This window comes from Sciurus carolinensis, chromosome 3 (assembly GCF_902686445.1).
Source record: "Sciurus carolinensis chromosome 3, mSciCar1.2, whole genome shotgun sequence".
Taxonomy (NCBI): domain Eukaryota; kingdom Metazoa; phylum Chordata; class Mammalia; order Rodentia; family Sciuridae; genus Sciurus; species Sciurus carolinensis.
This window is the reverse complement of record NC_062215.1, coordinates 37,464,697-37,485,778: the sequence shown is the minus strand read 5'-3', so window position 1 is coordinate 37,485,778 and position 21,082 is coordinate 37,464,697. Positions and strand designations below refer to the sequence as shown.

The 21,082-nt window shown below is 40.9% G+C and overlaps 1 protein-coding gene across 1 annotated transcript; it reads right to left on the bottom strand.

Moving 5' to 3' along the window:
• Positions 1 to 1,264: 1,264 nt before the first annotated feature.
• Positions 1,265 to 12,698, bottom strand: LOC124981025 (C-C motif chemokine 15-like). The gene is made up of 4 exons (XM_047547184.1): positions 12,540 to 12,698; positions 2,479 to 2,532; positions 1,887 to 1,998; positions 1,265 to 1,469 (listed from the first exon to the last, which is right to left on the bottom strand). The coding sequence occupies exons 1-4, from the start codon at positions 12,613 to 12,615 to the stop codon at positions 1,358 to 1,360; spliced, it is 354 nt and encodes a 117-aa protein (XP_047403140.1). The 5' UTR covers positions 12,616 to 12,698; the 3' UTR covers positions 1,265 to 1,357.
• Between the last annotated feature and the right edge of the window lie 8,384 nt (positions 12,699 to 21,082).

Genomic DNA, 21,082 nt, shown 5'->3' with positions numbered 1-21,082 from the left:
CTTCCTGCCTCAGCCTCCCAAATAGGTGATATTACAGGCATATGTCACCATGCCTAGTTTAAATGGTTTTTAAAATATCCTTTAGAGGAAAAAAAAAAACTCTTCAGAACTTATGTATAAAAAAAAAAAAAAAAAAAAAACAAAAACAGTACTTAGAAATAGGGAAAAGGGAAATGCATGCCTTCCTTTGTCATCTTGGAATGTTGTCTAACAGGCCCACTCTGGGATTCCTGTAAGTATACAGGAATGTAGGTAGGGGGTTGACGTTCTACTTACTCTTACCAGTTCCCAGAGTTTATTAAATAACATATTAACTTGAAAATTTTGACTAGAACACATGCAAATGATTTCTGTCCCCTAGAAGACAACCCCAAAGGGGATAGGCTTATGATTGCTTTATATATAGGTACTCATTTATGTTCAAATTTGGCAAACATGTTTTAGAATATCACCTGCAATTAACTCTATGAACTCTATCACATATGGTTTAAATCCACACATTCAATCTGTATTTGAATGTCAGGGTTTTAGCTATTTAAAAATAATACTGTGGGCTGGGTTTGTGGCTCAGTGGTAGAGCACTTGCCTAGCATGTGTGAGGCACTGGGTTTGAGTCTTGGCAGCACATATAAATAAATGAATAAAATAAAGGTCCATCAACAACTAGAAATTATTTTAAAAAAACAATACTATTATGTCTCTTGTTTTGATGATAATACTTATCCCAAGATGAGTAATTCCCTGTTTCCTTTTCTGCTTAAATTTCAAAATAAATTGGTAAAACAATTGGATAATGCTCAGTCCTGGTGTATGAGGACTGGCACAGGGTGCTGTGAGACCTGAGAGGCAGATAGATGGAGCATTAAGTGGGGACTTACTGATGGACACATGAACTCAAGTGGCAGCAATTTGAATCAGGAAGAAAGGCATAGAACCAGGTTTGGAGAAAAGTGACATCATCAAAGTTGGAATGTACCTGGTTTACCTTAGACTGATATAAAAGAGTCAGGCACACTCCTGGAGCCAGACTGGTTATAAAGCTCCACATACCACTCTAATGGTTTTATCCTTTTATAGTTTTCTGAAAAACTATGCAGGAAAAAGCAACTTGAGTTATTCTGGGGCTGTCATGGTGGGTGGTTATAACTCAGGATCTGCAGTCCTATCAGGCTGAATCCACACAGATGTTATTTATTAGAGGCATTGCTTTAACACCAAAGAGAATACAGGCTTTTTTTTTTTTTTTTTTTTTTTTTTTTTTTTAAATAATTCAGGCCAAGAATCTCCCAGAAGGTAGTTGGGGTGAGAGAGTTGGGGGGTGGGGCGGCTGGCAACTTGTGTTCTTTTTCCTCAAGTTTTATTGTCCCAGATCCATGGGCAGTGAGTTAAAGCTCAAGTTTGCCATGCACTCCAGAACTTTCTCATCTTTGGGGTTGGCACAGATATATTGTCCCTTCTTGTTGAGGAAGCTGGAGAAAAATGGGGAGAGGATTACGAGTTGTCTTCAGCAAGTGGACACAGGAGCCCCATCCTCCTTACCCCTGGGGATCACCACCCAACACTCTGTTCTTTCCATTCTCTGCAGAAGGCAGCTCAGAACCAGTCTCCCCTCTGAGACCCTCCTCTGCCTGAGAGGCTCCCTGATGATTCATGGGAGTGTCCTTTGGCAGCCTCTTGCCTGCTGTCTCCTTCCTCCCCTCTCCTCCTCTCCACTAGGAAGGTCTCATCCCTCATGCCCTGCAGGATCCTGGTAAGGTCACAAATTGTCTCTTGCCAGGAAGGATCCCAGGATGGGGCTTTTTTAGACACCATCCATCATGTCCTCCCTCCAAGACTCTGCTGGCTCCCTGGCCCCCAGCACATGGTGAGGGGAGCTTAGCACTTACATGACACCTGGCTGAGAGCACTCACTGCTCGTTTCAAAATAACCTTTCATGAATGTACACCGGATTCTTCGTGGAGTATATGAGAAGCAGCAATCAGCAGGAGAGTGAAAGACTGTAGGTGGAGAAAGGTCATCTGAGGGTCATGTTTTTGCATCAGGAGTACCATGTAACTTGCTGTGAAGGGTACCATAGTGAGGGACCAGGACTCAGGAGGGACGCTGCTTCCTCCTTGGCCAGCACTCACTGTCGTCTCCTTGCTTCAGAACTCCCACCCCAGAGCTGAACTGTGTGTCCGAAGGTCCCATGGTGGACCATGATAGGGACAGAGGCATTATCCCTGTAAGGGAAAGCAACTGCAGGCATCAGAGAGATCCCTGGGCCCCAGCTGGGCAGACTCTTAGAACAGCTGGGTGGGACTAGAGAAGGCATACTGAAGGAGGGACCCATGGCCCATCCTGATCTTCCCTGGAGACTTTCACCACACTCAGGGGCCCTCTTGTTCTCAGCCTGTCCTATAAACAGGGTGGATGAATCTCTAGTGCAGGTCTGGGCCCTCCTGCTGCTTTTAAATATGCCATATTTGGTCATTTACCTTCAGGAGACTGAGTCGGAAAACTTTCCCTCAGGAGTTCACTTTTCTCTAGATCTGAAAGAAACAGGAGGGGGTGGCATTTGTTGGTAGGCAGCATCGTTTCAGTATCAACTCAGCATCTCCACTCACCCCATTCCTCACCCCCTCCCAAGGCAGAGAGGCCCCGATCCTGGATCACAGTCACCGGTTTGGGTCTAGGCCTGCCTCAGCCCCTTTGTTCTATTTTGCCCTGTGATTCTTCAGGGCCCTTTTGAAAATGTTTGAGATACAAAAACATTCTACTGTCTCCTAAATACTAATAGCATAATGAAAATCAAATATGGCTAAGTTAAAGGAATGTATTCATAATGTGATTCAGTTCACACTCTTTCTTCATGTTTTTGCAATCTATAAGACTCTGGCACATGGCAAGCTTTTTCATCAACTCATTTGGTGGCACAATGTCCCTTGAAATGAAGTGAGCCTATTTATAATCTTTATTTATCCCATTTGGTATTAATATTTATATGTTTGCTGAATAATTGGGTTAGCTTTTCCTTTTCTTTTTTGGTACTGGGGACTGAACCCAGGGGCTCTTTGCCACTGAGCTACATCCCTAGCCCTTTATACTTTTTAATTTTGAGATGAGATCTTACTAAGTTGCTGAGGGTCTCATTAAGTTGATGAGGCTGGTCTTGAACTTGTGGTCCTCCTGCCTCAGCACCTCCCCGCCAAGTCCCCGGGATGACAGGTGTTTGCCATTACCACTGTCACCTGGGTGGATTCCTGACAGTCAGTTTTAAATCTCTATGATCAAAATACCTGACAAAAGCAATTTAGCGGAAGGAACATTATTTGGGGCTCTTGGTTCCAGAGATTTTATTCCATGGCTGGCTGACTCCATTGCTGTAGGCCTAAAGGTGAGGCAGAACATCATGGCAGAAGGGCACGGGAGAGGAAACCTGCTCAGCTCATGACAGCCAGCAAGCAGAGAAGAAGAGTGAGGAGCCAGGGACAAGGTATACAATCCCCAGAGTCATGCCCGCGATGACCTACTCCAGTCATGCCCCGCTTGCCTATAGGTATCACCCTCTCAAATTCCATTTTTTTTCTATCAACTTTTTTTTAAATTTTATTTTCACTCAAATTCTTAATCCATAAAATAGATTAATCCACCTATGAGTTTACAGCTCTCACCCTTGCCTAAAAAGCCCATCTCTGAACCTTACTACACTGGAGATCATGCTTTCCAAACTTGGATTTCTGGGGACTCTTTCTAGATTTAAACCATAACAGAAATATTGCTGCATTTCATAGAAATAGTGTGCTTTCCAGATTCTACAAAGGATAAGTAACATGCAGGTGTGTATTGTCTTTTAAGAAATTTAATTTTAAAATTGTAGTAAATATCTATATAGCTTAAACTTTTGCTATTAAAATATTTGTTTTGGGGGGTACTGGGGATTGAACTCAGGGGCACTCAACCACTGAGCCACATCCCCAGCCCAATTTTGTATTTTATTTAGAGACAGGGTCTCACTGAGTTGCTTAGCACCTCACTCTTGCTGAGACTGGCTTTGAACTCTCCATCCTCCTGCCTCAGCCTCCCAAGCTGCTGGGATTACAGGCATGAGCCACCTCGCCCAGCTGCTATTAAAACATTTTAAAGTGTCCAGTTTAGTAGCCTGAAATACATTCCAAAGACTGTGCAAGTATCACCACCATCCATTCACACAACTTTTTCCACCTTGCAAATTTCAAACACTGTATCCATTAAACTATAACTGGACAAGTGGCTGCTGCCATTTTGAGACAACAGCCAGGACCTGTAAGACCCCTGGCCGGACTGACTGAGCCCCATCTCCAGGACCCCTCAGCCTGATCGACCACTCCCTGCCTCCAGGACCCCCAGACAGACTGTGCCCCACCTCCAGGATCCCTCAAACAGACCAACCACACCCCGCCTCCAGGACCTCCAGCCAACCATGCCCATACCACAAGCTGCAGTTCCCCATTTGCCAACACATTTGGAAGTCAGTGTGACCATCTTGGATTATCCTGGAAGCCGTAGCTCCCATCTTTAGTGGGGGCAAATCTCATCCTGAGATGCCTGCTGGAGACTGGAAGCTCATTGTCAGGTACCTCTCATACATCAGGTTACTGAAGACTGGGAGGTTTGAATAGTATATGACTATGATAGCGTAAATTTTTTTTCTTCTCCTTTTTGAAAAATTTTGTTTTTATTTCTTTACTTTTCTTGCTCTTGTTTCCTTTTGTTTACCTGTTTCCTCAGAATCTCTTTCTCACTTTTCTCATGCTAACAGCCAACATATTTTGATTACACTTTCATTCTTTCTACAATCTAGAACTTCCATATACTCTTTTCTTATCCCATTAATAGTTACATCCTATACCCCTCCCCATCCTCTTTGCCCTCCTTTAGAAACTGAAGACTTTATTGCAAATCTATTTCTTATACTGTAGATAATAATTGAACTCATTCTGTTTATTATGACAATATTGTTAATGTCTTCATAGGGGCTATTTGGTTTAGGGTTGCATATTGTCTGAATTGGGCACTGCTAATATTGATCTCCCCCTGAAAGAAAAGGTTTTGGAAACCTATAAGCCTACAGGGGGGAAACTGCAATACCCCATACCCCAGATCTGCACTGCTAGAAGGGAAGATGCATGAACAACATGAAAAAACAAGGGAAGAAAATGATCCAAACAAATCTAGATTCTACATTAATAGAATCCAGTGATGGTATGGTAGAAGAAATGTCAGAAAAGGACTTCAGATTATACCTGATTAAGATGATTTGTGAAACAAAGGATGAGATAAGAGAGCATATGCAGGCAATGAAGGATAATACCAATAAGCAGTTGAAAGAGCACCTGCAGGAAGCAAAAGATCATTTCAACAAAGAGATAGAGATTCTCAAAATAAACCCAAATGGAAATCCTTGAAATGAAGGAAACAATAAACCAAATAAAAAACTCAATGGAAAGCATCACCCAAAGACTAGACCACTTGGAAGACAGAACCTCAGATAATGAAGACAAAATATTTAATCTTGAAAATAAAGTTGCCCAAACAGAGAAGATGGTAAGAAATCATGAACAGAACCTCCAAGAACTATGGGACATCATGAAAAGACCAAATTTAAGAATGATCAGGATTGAGGAAGGCACAGAGAAACAAACCAAAGGAATGAACAACCTATTCAATGAAATAATATCAGAAAATTTCCCAAACTTGAAGAATGAAATGGAAAATTAAATAGAAGAGGCTTACAGAACACCAAATGCACAAAATCACAACAGCTCCACATCAAGGTACATTATAATGAAAATGCCTAACGTACAAAATAAAGATAGGATTTTGAAGGCTGTGAGAGAAAAGCATCAGATTACATATAGGGGAAAACCAATATGGATAGCAGCCGACTTCTCAACTCAGACTCCAAAACCTAGAAGACCTGGAACAACATATTTCAAGCTTTAAAAAACATGGTTGCTAATCAAGAATCCTATACCCAGCAAAACTAACCTTCAGATTTGAAGATGAAATAAAATCCTCCCATGATAAACAAAAGTTAAAAGAATTTACAAATAGAAAGCCTGCATTACAGAGTATTCTCAACACAATATTCCATGAGGAGGAAATGAAAAAAAAAAACAATGTAGGTCAGCAAAGGGAGGAACTACCTTAAGGGAAAAACCACTCAAAGGAGAAACCAAGTCAAGTTAACAAAAAATAAGCCCCAACGATCAGAAATACAAATCATATCTCAATAATAATCCTGAATGTTAATGGCCTAAACTCATCAATCAAAAGACATAGACTGGCAGATTGGATTAAAAAGAAAGACCCAACAATATGCTGCCTGCAAGAGACTCATCTCATAGATAAGGACATCCACAGACTAAAGGTGAAAGAATGGGGAAAAACCTAACACGCTCACGAACTCAGTAAAAAAGCAGGGGTTTCCATCCTTATTTCAGATAAAGTGGACTTCAAGTCGAAGTTAGTCAAAAGGGATAAAGAAGGACATTTCATACTGCTTAAGGGAAACATAAATCAGGAAGACATAATGATCTTAAATGTTTATGCCCCAAACAACAGTGCATTCATGTACATCAAACAAATCCTTCTCAATTCCAGGAATCACATAGACCACAACACAATAATTCTGGGTGACATTAACACATTCAGACAACATTAAAAAACAGAAATTACTCCAATTACCTGGAGACTAAATAATATGCTATTGAATGAAGCATGGATACCAGAAAAGGTCAGGGAGGAGATAAACAAATTCTTAGAGGTCAATGAGAATGATGATACAACATATCAAAATCTCTGGAACACTATGAAAGCAGTACTAAGAGGAAAATTCATTGCATGGAGCACATTCAAGAAAAGAATAAAAGTCAACAACTAAATGACCTAACATTACAGCTCAAAGCTCTAGAAAAAGAAGAACAGAACAATACCAAAAGTAGTAGAAAACAGGAAATAATTAAAATCAGAGCTGAAATCAATGAAATTGAAACAAAAGAAACAATTCAAAAAATTGACAAAATGAAAACTTGGTTCTTTGAAAAAGTTAACAAAATAGACAAATGCTTAGCCACACTAACACAAAGAAGGAGAAAACTCAAATTACTAAAATTTGTGATGAAAATGGAAATAGCATGACAGACACCCCTGAAATACATAACACAACTTAGAAGTTACTTTGAAACTCTATATTCCAACAAAATAGAAAATACTGAAGACATCGACAAATTTCTAGAGACATATGATCCTCCCAAATTGAACCAGGAGGACATACACAATTTAAGCAGATCAATTCAAGCAATGAAATAGAAGAAGTCATCAAAAGCCTACCAACCAAGAAAAGCCCAGAACCAGACAGATTCTCAGCCAGTTCTACAAGACCTTCAAAGAAGAACTCATTCCAATATTTCTCAAAGTATTCCAGGAAATAGAAAAGGAGGGAATACTACCAAACTCATTGTATGAAGCTAATATCACCCTAGTACCCAAACCAGGAAAAGACACATCAAGGAAAGAAAATTTTAGACCAATATCTTTGATGAATATAGACACAAAAATCCTTTAAAAACTCCTGGCAAACTGCATCCAAAAACATATTAAGAAGATAGTGCAACACAATCAAGTGGGGTTCATCCCAGGAATGCAAGGTTGGTTCAACATCTAGAAATCAATAAATGTAATTCATCATATCAATAGACTTAAGATTAAGAATCATATGGTTATTTCAATTGACACAGAGAAAGCAATTGACAAAATACAACATGCCTTCGTGCTCAAAACATTAGAAAAAATAGGGAACATACCACAACATTGTAAAGACAATTTATGCTAAGCCCATGGTCAGCACCATTCTTTTTTTTTTTTTTTATTGTAAACAAATGGGATACATGTTGTTTCTCTGTTTGTACATGGAGTAAAGGCATACCATTTGTGTAATCATAAATTTACATAGGGTAATGTTGTTTGATTCATTCTGTTATTTTTTTCCCTTCCCCTCACCCCTCCCACCCCTCTTTTCCCTCTATACAGTCCTTCCTTCCTCCATTCTTGCCCCCCTCCCTAAACCTAACTCTAACCCTAACACTAACCCCTCCCACCCCCCCTTTTGTATCATCATCCACTTATTAGCAATATCATTCTTCCTTTGGTTTTTTGAGATTGGTTTATCTCACTTAGCATGATATTCTCCAATTTCATCCATTTGCCTGCAAATGCCATAATTTTATCATTCTTTATGGCTGAGCAATATTCCATTGTATATATATACCACAGTTTCTTTATCCATTCATCAATTGAAGGACATCTAGGTTGGTTCCACAATCTGGCTATTGTGAACTGAGTAGCTATGAACATTGATGTGGCTGTATCTCTGTAATATGCTGATTTTTAAGTCCTTTGGGTATAGGCCAAGGAGTGGGATAGCTGGGTCAAATGGTGGTTCCATTCCAAGTTTTCTAAGGAGTCGCCATACTGCTTTCCAGAGTGACTGCACTAATTTGCAGCCCCACCAGCAATGTATGAGTGTACCTTTCTCCCCACATCCTCTCCAACACCTGTTGTTGCTTGTATTCTTGATAATCGCCATTCTAATTGGGGTGAGATGAAATCTTAGGGTGGTTTTGATTTGCATTTCTCTTATTACTAGAGATGTTGAACATTTTTCCATATGTTTGTTGATTGCTTGTAGATCTTCTTCTGTGAAGTGTCTTTTCATTTCCTTAGCCCATTTGTCGATTGGATTATTTGCATTCTTGCAGCACCGTTCTTAATGAAAGCATTTCATTAAGCATTTCAGTTTTTAAAGCATTCCAAGACATGGTTGCCCTCTTTCACCACTTCTATTCAACATCATCCTTGAAATACTAGCCAGAGCAATTAGACAGACTAAAGAAATTAAAGGGATACGAATAGGAAAAGAGGAACTCAAGCTATCACTATTTGCTGATGACATGATTCTATATTTAGAGGATCCAAAAAACTTCCCCAGTAAATTTCTAGACCTAATAAATGAATTCAGCCAAATAGCAGGATATAGAATCAACACACATAAATCTAAAGCATTTTTATACATAAATGATGAAACATCTGAAAGGGAAATGAGGAAAACAACTCTGTTCATAATAGCCTCAAAAAAAAAAAAAAATGAAATACTTGGGAATCAATCTAACCAAAGAGGTGAAAGATCTCTACAATGAAAACTACAAAACATTAAAGAAAGAAATCAAAGAAGACCTTAGAAGATGGAAAGGTCTCCCACGTTCTTTGATAGGCAGAATTAATATTGTCAAAATGGTCATACTTCCAAATATGCTATACAGATTTAATGCAAGTCCAATTAAAATCCCTATGACATTTCTCATAGAATCAGAAAAAAATCATGAAATTTATCTGGAAGAACAAAAGACCCAGAATAGCCAAAGCAGGAAAAGTGATGCAGGAGGTATCACAATACCAGACCTTAAACTCTACCATAGAGCAATAGTAACAAAAACAGCATGGTATTGGCACCAAAATAGACAGGTAGACCACAGAATACAGAATAGAAGACACAATAGAACCCACATAAGTACCGTTATCTCATATTAGACATAGGTGCCAAAAACTTACAATGGAGAAAAGATAGCCTCCTCGACAAATGGTGCTGGCAAAACTGGAAATCCATATGCAGTAGAATGAAATTAAACCCCTATCTCTCACCCTGTACAAAACTCAACTCAAAAATGGATCAAGGATCTAGGAGTGAGACCTGAGACCCTTCACCAAATAGAAGAAAAAGTAGGCCTGAATCTCCATCACATTGGCTGAGAACCAGACTTCCTTGACAAGACTCCCATAGCACAAGAAATAAAAACAAGTATCAATAGATTCAAACTAAAATGTTTTTTTCTCAGCACAGGAAACAATCAATAATGTGAAAAGAGAGCCTACAGAGTGGGAGAAAATCTTTTCCACACACACTTCAGACAGAGCACTAATCTCCAAGGTTTATAAACAACTTAAAAAACTTGACACCCAAAATACAAAGAACCCAATCAATAAATGGGATAAGGAACTGGGCAGACACTTCACAGAAGAAAATATACAGGTGATCCACAAATATATGAAAGAGTGCTCATCATCCCTAGTAATTAGAGAAATGCAAATTAAAACCACCTTAAGATTTCATCTAACTCCAATTAGAATTGCTATTATCAAGAACACAAGCAATAATAAGTGTTGGCGTGGATGTGGGGAAAAAGGCACACTTATACATTGCTGGTGGAGTTGCAAATTGGTGCAGCCACTCTGGAAAACAGTGTGGGGATTCCTCAGAAAACTTGGAATGGACCCACCATTTGACCCAGCTATCCCACTCCTCAGATTATAACAAAAGGACTTAAAATCAGCATACTATAGTGAATGAGCCACATCAATGTTCATAGCAGCTTAATTCACAATAGCTAGATTGTGGAATCACTCGAGATGCCCTTCAATTGATGAATGGATAGAGAAACTGTGGAATATTACTCATCCATAAAGAAGAATAGAATTATGGCATTTGTTGGTAAATGGATGGAGTTGGAAAATATCATGCTAAGTGAAATACGCCAAGCCCAAAATACCAAAGGCTGAATGTTTTCTCTGATAAGTGCATGACAATATATAATGAGGGAGGGGGTTGGGGGGAAGAGAAGAATGAAGGAACTTTGGATGGTTGGAGGGGTTGGGGGACAGAAAGATAGTAGAATGAAACAGACAGTGTTACCCTGTGTATATGTATGATTACATGAATTGTGTGAATCTACATTGTGTACAAAAAAATAATAGATTAATGATTTTGCAATAAGGATTCAGTTACCAACTTAGTTCAGCAATTGCTTTCTTGTTCTTAGTTCATTCCTTTCTTCTTCTTCTTCTTCTTCTTCTTCTTCTTCTTCTTCTTCTTCTTCTTCTTCTTCTTCTTCTTCTTCTTCTTTTTGTACTAAGAATTTAATGCAGGGGCACTTTACCCCTGAGCTACATCCCCAGTCCTTTTATTTTTTATTTTGAGACAGAGTCTCACTAAGTTGCTGAGGGCTTACTAAGGTACTGAGGTTAGCCTCGAATTTGTGATCCTCCTGTCTCAGGCTTCCAAGTCGCTGGGATTACAGGAGTGTGCCACTGTGCCCCCCTGTTATTTCTTATGAATAGTCAACCTTCCATACCTGGGGGTTCCACACCTATGGAGTCAACCAACTGTGGTTGAAAATATTCAAAAGGAAGAAAGAAAGAAGAAAGAAAGAAAGAAAGAAAGAAAGAAAGAAAGAAAGAAAGAAAGAAAGAAAGAAAGAAAGAAAGAAAGAAAGAAAGAAAGAAAGAAAGAAGTTGTATGAAGGGGTTGGGGTTGTGGCTCAGTGGTATAGCACTTGCCTAGCATGTGTGAAGCCTGGGTTCGATACGTAGCACTTCAGAAATGAAACAGAGCAAAAACAAAAGTTGCATCAGTACTGAACGTGTAGAGACATATTTTTCTTGTCATTATTTCCTGAACAATACAGTATAACAACTATTTACTAGCACTTACATTGTTTTAGGTATTATAAGTAATCTAGAAGTTATTTATAGCACAGGGGAAGATCTGCATGGGTTATATAAGGTCATGAGTATCCAGGGATTTTGGTTTCCATGTAAGGTCCTGGAACAATTCCCCAAGGACACCAAGGGCTGGTTGCATTAGTTACATATGAATTGTATATAATGAAGCACAGGTATACATTGTAATATACTAGAGGTGATCAAGGTGGTCTGTACAAAGTATCATAAGTGGTCTTACCTTCCCATAACTACTTTCAAACTAGCTCCTATCTTAGTTTCATCACCTACCAATTGGGTGATCTTTAGCAAGTTATTTAAAGTTTTTAAACCTCAGTTGTCTCATTTACAAAATGAGAACAACAACAATAATAATATGCAAAATTTTATAAAATGACTGATGTCCTATTAGGTACATATTATCTACTCTGCAGGATTGTTAGGAGGAATAAATGTATTAACATCTATAAGAAACTTGGAATAGTGCCTTCCCTGTACATAGGAATGACTAGACAATTTTTTGTTAAATAAGAAATAGAATGGTTAGGTGACCTTGTGTGAGACACTTGCCTAGGTTGGACCACTTCCTCTCCAAGGCCATAGATTTATATTAGATGATATATAACAGCTCAAACATCATCAAATTCTATGCTTCTTTCCAAAAAATTCCAGTTGTACTACAGTTCTTCATAGTCCTATGTCTAGTAAGGGAATTGAATAATTCTCGCCATGAAAAGGGTAATAATTGTCCACAAATGGGAGCAGTCATCTGTGTACAGTTTTTTCCAGGCTGCAGACCTTTTCCAGAAGCAGGTCTATACCCTGCTCTTCTATTAAGTAAGTTTCGTCACCAAGTCTGGGACGGACAGGAGTCACTAGAGGAAACTGGTGCCCACGGCATCTCCTCCCCAGACCATGAGTTACTGAGGACCTGACCACCAGTGAGAAAGTTCACTGGACTCACCATGTATGACCCGGGCCTGGGATCCAAGGGCAGCAGCAAGAATGAGGAAGGAGAGGGCAGCTGTGGAGACCTTCATCTTCCCAGTGGGCAGGCAGAGCTGGGCTGAGGAGTCCTGGGCTCCCTGCTCCCTGACTCCCTGTCCTGTCTTTGTATTTATAAGAGGAGAATCAGGAAGTCACGGGCAGAGGTCGGAGCGCTGTTCACTGGCTGCGTCATAGTTAGTAGGCTATTTCTAAAAGAGGGCACGGAGATGACAGTGCAGAAGGAAGTGCAGGGCTGAGGGCCAAACAAGAGAGACCGCCACCAAGTGACTCCGACAACCCTGGGGGGCTCCCAGACTGTCCTCATGGGCACAGGCAAAGGGAGTGAATAGTTTAAGAAGGATCCTTCCTTCTGGAAGATTCATTATTCTTCTAAATCATGGGATCCCCTCCCCCCAGGACTTAACCATCAAGTACCCAGGATCCTATAAACGCAGTGGTCCACCAACAAGAACACCGACTTGTAAACCCAGTCACGTGATTCCTTTCACAGTGGCTGGAGATATACTTTACTTATTAGGAAGTTCTTTAGACTGTGTAGCTTGGTCCTCAACCCTGATGCCAATCCAGTAATGAGGACATGGTTTTGAGAAAAAGGAAAAAGTTTCATTGCCTTGCTAGCAAAGGAGGAACACAGAGGACTCCTGTCCCAAAGGCTGTGATTCTGCCCATCAGCAGGAACAGGGGGCTTTTAAAGAGGTGACTCAAAGGCTACATTCCAGGTGTTCTCTGTCGGAGTTGTAATTCACTTGTTAATTTGGGTGATAGTCTTTTCTGAGATCTTCTGGTGCCATGCCCAAAATCTGGATTACTCACTTCATTTCTATGGTGGTTGTGTACTCAGGGACAGGTGACTGCCTAGGATGGCAAAGAAATGTGACCCCATTTCCCCTGAGATTAAGGAGGGAGAGAGATTAGGGAGGAGCAGGGAGAGAGAAGGAGAAAGAAACATGTCCATTTAAAAAATAAGTTACAGTGACAGAGCATAAAGCAGATCACAGTTACAGCTGTAGCTTCAATGTACAACTCAGTTGTACAATGTTCAACTGTCCAGAATTTTACTACTCCCTGGAAGAAAACCCCCAGTTTCTTTTCTATTATCACTCTCAATACTTCTTTTGTGACTATCTACACAGATCCCATAGGCTGAGGGCTTGGTCCCACAGATGTGCCCCTGCTTCAAATGTCAGTCATGAGTGGCAGGCTGCCCATAATTTCTGTCTGACTTGGTTACAGTAGAAAGATCCCATGACCCCCTTGATATTTTGCTAGAACAGTTTGTTGCCAAAAACTCTGTCCTTGACTCCGATACCCATTCAATAACAAGGACACAGTTTTGAGAAAAAGGAAAAAGACGGTTTATTGCTTTGCTAGCAAAGGAGAAACACGGGGACTCCTGTCTCAAAGCTGTGTGTGATTCTGCTCATCATGGGGAACAGGGGTTTCTTTAAAGAAGTGATTCAGAGACAATGAAATTAGGGAGAAGAGATCAGGAAGGAGAAGATCAGAGAAAAGAAGATCAGGGAGGAGAAGGTCAGGGAAAAGCTTGGAAAAAAGATAAAAACATGTAAGTTTCAAAGCGACAAGGGATAGAGTCAAAGCATCTAGGGATGCTCAGGGAAAGAATTTACTTTTGAGATTACCATTTTATCATAAAGTTTACAGCTCTGGAACTTCCAGGAGAAAGAGGTGTTGTTGATCAATCCAAACTCAAAACCAACAAACACTAAAAAGAGGTTATTTGGGGTCTTGGGTAACAGTGGCCACTCCAGTTGGAGCCTTCCTTGGCAGGACTAATTTCACTTCTCCTCCCTCTGCCCTTTCACAAGCTTGCTTTCCCTCCCTAATCCTTTTGCAAGGACATGTCCATTCTCAATTCTAAAGAGAAGCCCCACCTACAGGGTTAAGATGTTAACTGCTAAGTAATCTTTCTTCCTATTTACAGAGTCTGGAGCAGCTGGTGACCCTCAGACCACAGCAGAATGTGCAATGCCCCTCCTGATTCTTGAAATCTTGTTAGTTGATACTGATACAGAGCATGTAAGTTGCTGTGAGGTTTAACTTGCAGAAAAGTGTATGTTTGTCTAAGAAGAACCACAGGAACCAACCCCAGGAAGTCCAGGTTCTGTTGAGATGGCTCTGAGGGGAAGAGAAGAGGAGACGCATGCGCAGGATGAAAAGACCCCAATGGGCACATGGCCTTCCTGCCCTGCTCCTCCTCTCCTTCCCTACTGAAGCCCTTCCTGCCCTGACTGCCCCAAGATGGAGCTTTTGTTACTGAGGAAAATGTGAACCCGCTAGCTTCACTTGCTGTTAGTTGACTTAAAAGTCATTAATTTTGGAGGCCACGCAGCTGGGCAACAGAGTTTTAGTCTCCCACTAGCTTTGGTGTAGATAATACTTCCGACATGTGGGTTATGATGATAATGGTTGTGTAGGCTGCTTTTAAGGGATCCGAAGACCATTTTTGCTAAAAATGGTGCGTCTTCACAAGAGCCTGCTGATGACCTACGGGTGACTGGAACATGATGAAAACACTTGGTATTGGCATCAGATCTGCTATTTTGCTGCCACCATTATTCTGCCTCCCTCACACCACTTTACAACCCAGATTGTTAGCCCGAGAACTTCCTAGTCAGTCATTGGTCCATTGTTATTAGCCAGCGAAATTCCACTACTTAAGAATAGCTCCCCTGTCATTTTCTCTCTCCTCCCTCCTCCTCCTCCTCTTCCTCCTCCTCCTCCTCCTTCTCCTCCTCCTCCTCCTTCTTCTTCTTCTTCTCTCTCTTTCTCTCTCTCTCTCTCTCTCTCTCTGACACACACACACCCTGCAGGGAGACACTTTGCCTATTCACTTAATAAAATCTCATGCGTGAGTTCCCATGTCCGGAGTGGTTTCTGGGTGCTTTCACTTGGCATCTTTGTCTTTATATTTTGTCTGTCTCCTTTGTTGCCTTTACCTCTGGGACAGATTCTCCTCAGTTCTGCATGTAGACATGTGGACCATTTGAGACACATTTTGTCTCAGACTCTACCATAGGGTTTGCGATGGCAAATCAGACCTGGTTGTAAAATGAAATTACAAAAACATTATTGTAAGAGACCATGCTTGGGGAAGGGGTCAGTTCCCCTCCCCTCTCTCAGCCTTTCTCCAGGAATCCTAATTAACCCTGGGTCCCTACCTCTTGCATTGTCAATAAATACCCTAAGAGTCTGACTACTTCCTTCTGAAATGTAATAGATGTCTGTGAAAAGAGCTGTTTCTTCTTATCTGTTCTGTGAGCATGCTTTATGCTAGAGACCCTGCACAGGCCTTCAGCTGCTTAGATTAGGAATTAAAAAAAAAAAAAAAAAAGAGGAAAAACCCCCAATGATAGGATGGGTCTAAGAGGATGTCAAATAACCTATAAATATTGTGAGAAACTGTGGATCGGGGCTCAGAAGTTTGGAGTGCTAATCTCCTCTGGGCCTGCAGACGTAAAATAAAGTTTGGTTTCTCCTACTTTCCAGGTGCTGTCTTGTCGTTTCCACAACGGGTTAACTAGACCTAGACCTGCCTAGATCTCTTCTTTCCCTTTTCAAGGCTAAAGATACCTACCAGTTGCCATGACCAGAAATACCAAACTATGAAAGGAGTGAAAAGAGGTGGCACTCAAGATCTGTAAGTACTCCTATAAGATCACCACCATTCCCAGGGCATACATGACTAGCCCTCCCCTTTATTACTCTATCCCGGCGCTTGTTATTCCTATCCTATATACCTGAAGTTGAGAAGTTGATTCATGACCAAAGCTTCCTCCTCTTCATTCATTGACCACTGAATAAAATCTTTCTTTCTCCCTAACACTCATCTCAAGGAGATTGGTTTTTTCATGGGATGGGCTTTTGAACCTGGGTTTGGTAGCACATCCCCAAGGTGCTGACCCTTTTAAATGAGCCTGATTCCTTTCTATGCACCTTCATCTCTGAAATATTGGCTTTCATTGGCAAGCAGCCTAAATATTAGCCTGGTAACATTAGGAATTGCAGTTTGGGAAACACAGATTCAAATTACTCTAACCTGCTGTTCCAAAAAGTCAAAAAGAGTATCAGCTCATATTAAGCAAACAATGCTGATTTATTACGAGGCGGTATAAACTCTTCTGTGGCGAAACTGCTGTTGGCGTTGAGAACAGGTGCTGTGTGACAGGAATATATAACTGATAGAAGATAAAGAAAAGAATGTATATACTTTGGGTTTTTAAAAAAGTCCATAAAACAAGAACCTGATAACTTTTTGATATGTATCTTGAGTCTCTGGGTCTGATGTAATTATCTGTTGTCGCTATCTGCAGTCAGAGGTTAGTAACCTAGCTCACATTCCTAGTTGTACACAAGTCCTTCTCCCTTGATGGTTTCCCAACTCCATTTTGAAAAGCTCTTTCAATATGTTTATCATAATTTTCCTTTTATTTTCACATTGCATAGAATGAGGTGTGAGGAAGGGGTGTGGTGCTTCCTCACCCTCTCCAGGTGCTCCACTCTCCCAGCTTCTCCACTTGTTCAATAGTGTAGAAACTCTCTGAACCCCATGCTTTTGGATTTTTACGGAGATTTCATGACATAAACACAATTGATTAAATAATTAGCCATTGGTGATCAAACCGATCTTCAGTCCCTTTCCCTTCCCTGGAAATGGGAAATGAAACTGAAAGTTACAACCCTCTAGTGGTTGGTTCTCCTGGCAGCAAGCTTCCATTCTCAGGGGCTTCCCGAAAGTCTCCTCAGTAACATAAACTCAAATGTGGTTTAAAGTTGCTTATTGTGAATAAAAAATGATACTTCTTTCGCTTCTTTGGACTCATCACTCAGGAAACTCAAAGGGTTTCTGGAACTCTGAGTCAGGAACTCGGGACAAAGACCAAAATGTAAGATTTTTTTTTATTACATCATAATATTACAGTCCTCATCACCTCCACCTAGTCTAAGCCACCCTGTCACCAGAATCATTACAAAAGCCTGTTGATTAGTTTTCCTTAATTCTCTGCTGACCCTGCTGCAGTTTGTTCTCAACACTGTAGTCAGAATGATCCAAAGTGTTAGCTAGATCAAGTCAATCCTGTGCAAAGCCCTACAAATAGCTTTTAAATTCCACTTAATTTGCAGCCCAATTCTCAAAATAAGCTACAAGTCCCTAGTAGCCTGGTCCCTATTTGGTCTGCTTTCTTATGAATTTGGTCTGTTTTCATGTGAATGAAGAGACCAAATGAGTATGAAATATTCCTCCTCTTAATATGCTCCAGTTATGCAGATCAGCTCATTCTGTTCCTTCTGCCTGAATTTCTCTTCTCTCAAATATCTGTAAGTCTTGCTTTCTCACTCACTCAGGTCTCAATGTCATATTTTCAGTGACTTTTTCCTTGGACACTATCTAAAATTATAAGCTCTTCTGTCCCAATATTTTTTTCTCCTATGCACTCAACATTACCTAACATACTTCATATTTCATATCTAAACCTTTGACTGTCTATCTCTGCTGCTAGAACATATGCTCATGAGAACATTGTTCACTGCCATTTCCTTTGTCTGTGACATATTGTAGGTTCTTATTTTAGCCTAGGTTTCCCTGAAAGCAGAGCATAAAAACTGTTGGGAGCGCTTCATTTATTTGAAGAATATTCCAGGGATAGGAATGTACGACCAGATCACTTATTGGGATTGGTGCCTGCTTCTGCTTGGACTTTTTTTTTTTTTTTTTAAACCTTATGAAATGCATTTCAGAATATTTTATTTGGAAGAGTGAAGGAAAAGCATTTATCTTCTGGTGTCTATCCCTGTGGCACTTTAAAAATATAGCTATAAATTCTTGGACACTCTTTACCTTGAGCAGTAGAATTTACGTCCTCTCCTTTTGAAACTAAGAGGACCTGTGGCTGGTTTAACCACCAGGGTCTGCCATGTGACCTCTGAGGGTAGTTCACAAAAAGCTTTGGAGTGTCACCCTCAATCACTGCCCACAGTCATTCTGACCTACCATGAGAGACAAGGCTGACTAGGTTGAGGCTACCATACTGTGAGGAAGCTCAGGCCACATGCCTGAGCTCTGATAGAAAGTTCTATCACTGTAGGAGGGTCTGAGGAAGTCTCCAGAAGTGAAGGATACCTCTACTCAGATCTTCCAGGTTCTTGACCATGTCATAGAAAGTATATTGAGGATGTATAGGTACAAATAGCAGAGTAAGAGATTTATTATAAAGGAAAGTATGCATTCAAGAATGGGAGTGCAGGCAGACTCAGAGAGAGAGAGAGAGAGAGAGAGAGAGAGAGAGAGAGAGAGAGAGAGAGAGAGATGAATAGTCTTGGTCAGAGGTTTTAGCATTTGTAGGGGAACCATAGCTAGAGGGCTGAACTAGAGGTGGAATTGGGGCAGAGTTACACAATTTTGTGCCAGTTTTCCCTGAACTTGTCCTACATATTTTAATCATACTACTTCCGACATTATTTTGTGGTTTTGTTGCTTTTACCAGCCAGTTGGCAAGCTTCAGGTCAGGAGGCAAGTGTAAAAACACAGGCTGGGTAGATCCCAAGTTATTTGTTTTATTTTCTAGTGGTTTATGGGTATTTCTCTTTTGAAACTCAGTGTTCTCTCTGTACTCCTAAATTCTATCTCAGTTCCAAATGAGCATAGCCTTCAAGTCATCCCAGCCTAGGTCCCAGACACAGGAGTGAGAGGGAGACTCACTGTCCAATGTTGCAACTACCGCCATATGTGGCTACTGAGCTCTTCAAATCCCTGGGCTGGTTTAAGTCAAGATGTGCTGAACGTGTAAACTAAACACTGAATTTCAAAGATTTAATACCTCTTCCCAAGTGTAAAATATCTCAATAAATCGATGTTGACCATTTTTTGAAATGATAATATTTTGGGTATATCGAGAAAGAAAATGTCATTAAAATTAATTTCATCTCTTTCTTTTTACCTTTTGACTAGAGCCACCAGAAAATTCAAAGTTGCATATGTGACTCACATGTCTGTTGGATAGCATTGGTCTATGGATAACGGATCACAGATCTTAATTTCTCCACCCTTTTGGTTTGCTCATGCAGCTGTGTCGACTGTGTTCTTGTAGGCGTTTCATACCTCAGCATCAGAGAAGCCATAGGGCAGGAAGTTATGAAGTACAGACTGAGGCAAGACACCTGAGGGAGGCTTCTCTTAATCTAGGAAGCCTAGTGACCGAAGCACTTGCTGAGGTAAGGGGTGGCATCAAAAGGATTTGTAGCAGCACCTGATTAGAGTCCACCCCCTGCTTCCCTCCAGTATGTTAGTTTATGATGTCTAGTTCATTGGTTTCATTCATCTGTAAGGTTCAGTGGAACCCATACTGGGTAATCTGGTGTATCTCTACTGCTCTACTCTTGCTGCCAATAATCAGAACCTCTAATCCAGCAGAGCCTAATGTTGCAGAGAAAGGAACCATACATGTGGGAATCCTGGAGAGAGGGATCAATCCTACATCAACCTCTTACTTCCTGGGGACATAACATATAACAACCTTTGCTTCAGTGCATACACTGATAGATCTATTTCTAGTAGCTCTATCCTGGAGGACAGGTCTCAACTCTGAAACGTATTGTCCCCTTAGCTAAGTTATTAACACTCCACTGTTATCCAAGTGATAACGTACCTGGGAATCCCAGTGGATTCCTTGTGCCTGCTATCTCACATCATGTGCTATAAAGTGGATCCCTTTGTCTGAGGCAATGTTGGGCATGCTATAATACCATGCTATCTAATCAGACAAGCTGTAAGTCCTTGGATGACTGGGCAGACAGAGGAACTACTGGGAGGGAAAGAACAGCAGACCTAGAGTAAGCATCTCTGCTAGGTTTGGATTGTTTTCCCTTGCAGGGTTCAAGAGCCCAAGAAACTCATATGGTTGGCTTTTCTCCTTGAGGAAGACAGAGAGGTACCATATGGAGACTCAACAGTCTCCTCTACTACTGCCAAGTAGCTTTCAGCAGTGGTAGTAGCTAAAGTGACCTTGGCGAAAGAGAGGCCCATGGGATTGGGCCACTGCAAAGCTGCTGTCCTCACCACCACGGCCTCTCTGCTCATGAACCTGATATACTAGCTCTGTTGTGGCTGAGGGAGAGGCAGCTAGCATCCAGGAGACAAGGCAATCTGTGTGTATGCTCAATGAATTTTTCCATCATTAAGAGTGTGTGCGGTGGCTTTGGAGCCTGTTCCATCATGAATACTTGTCCAGGTTACACATTCCTGAATATGGAGCAGCTTCCTCTCAATCCCAGCACCAGAGAATCCCTGATGCAGAAACAGAAGGGGTAATACCACAGCCAAGGTGAGTTGTCAGATTGTCTACATGAAGCTGGGCAAGCCTATGCACAGCGGTTGCTGTAGCGGTGGCTGGAGCAAGAGAGGGGGCTGATGGGATGAAGTGGTGTACAAGGAGTCAGCCACAGGATCAAATGCATATTTGTTCAGTAAAACAAAACAAAAAA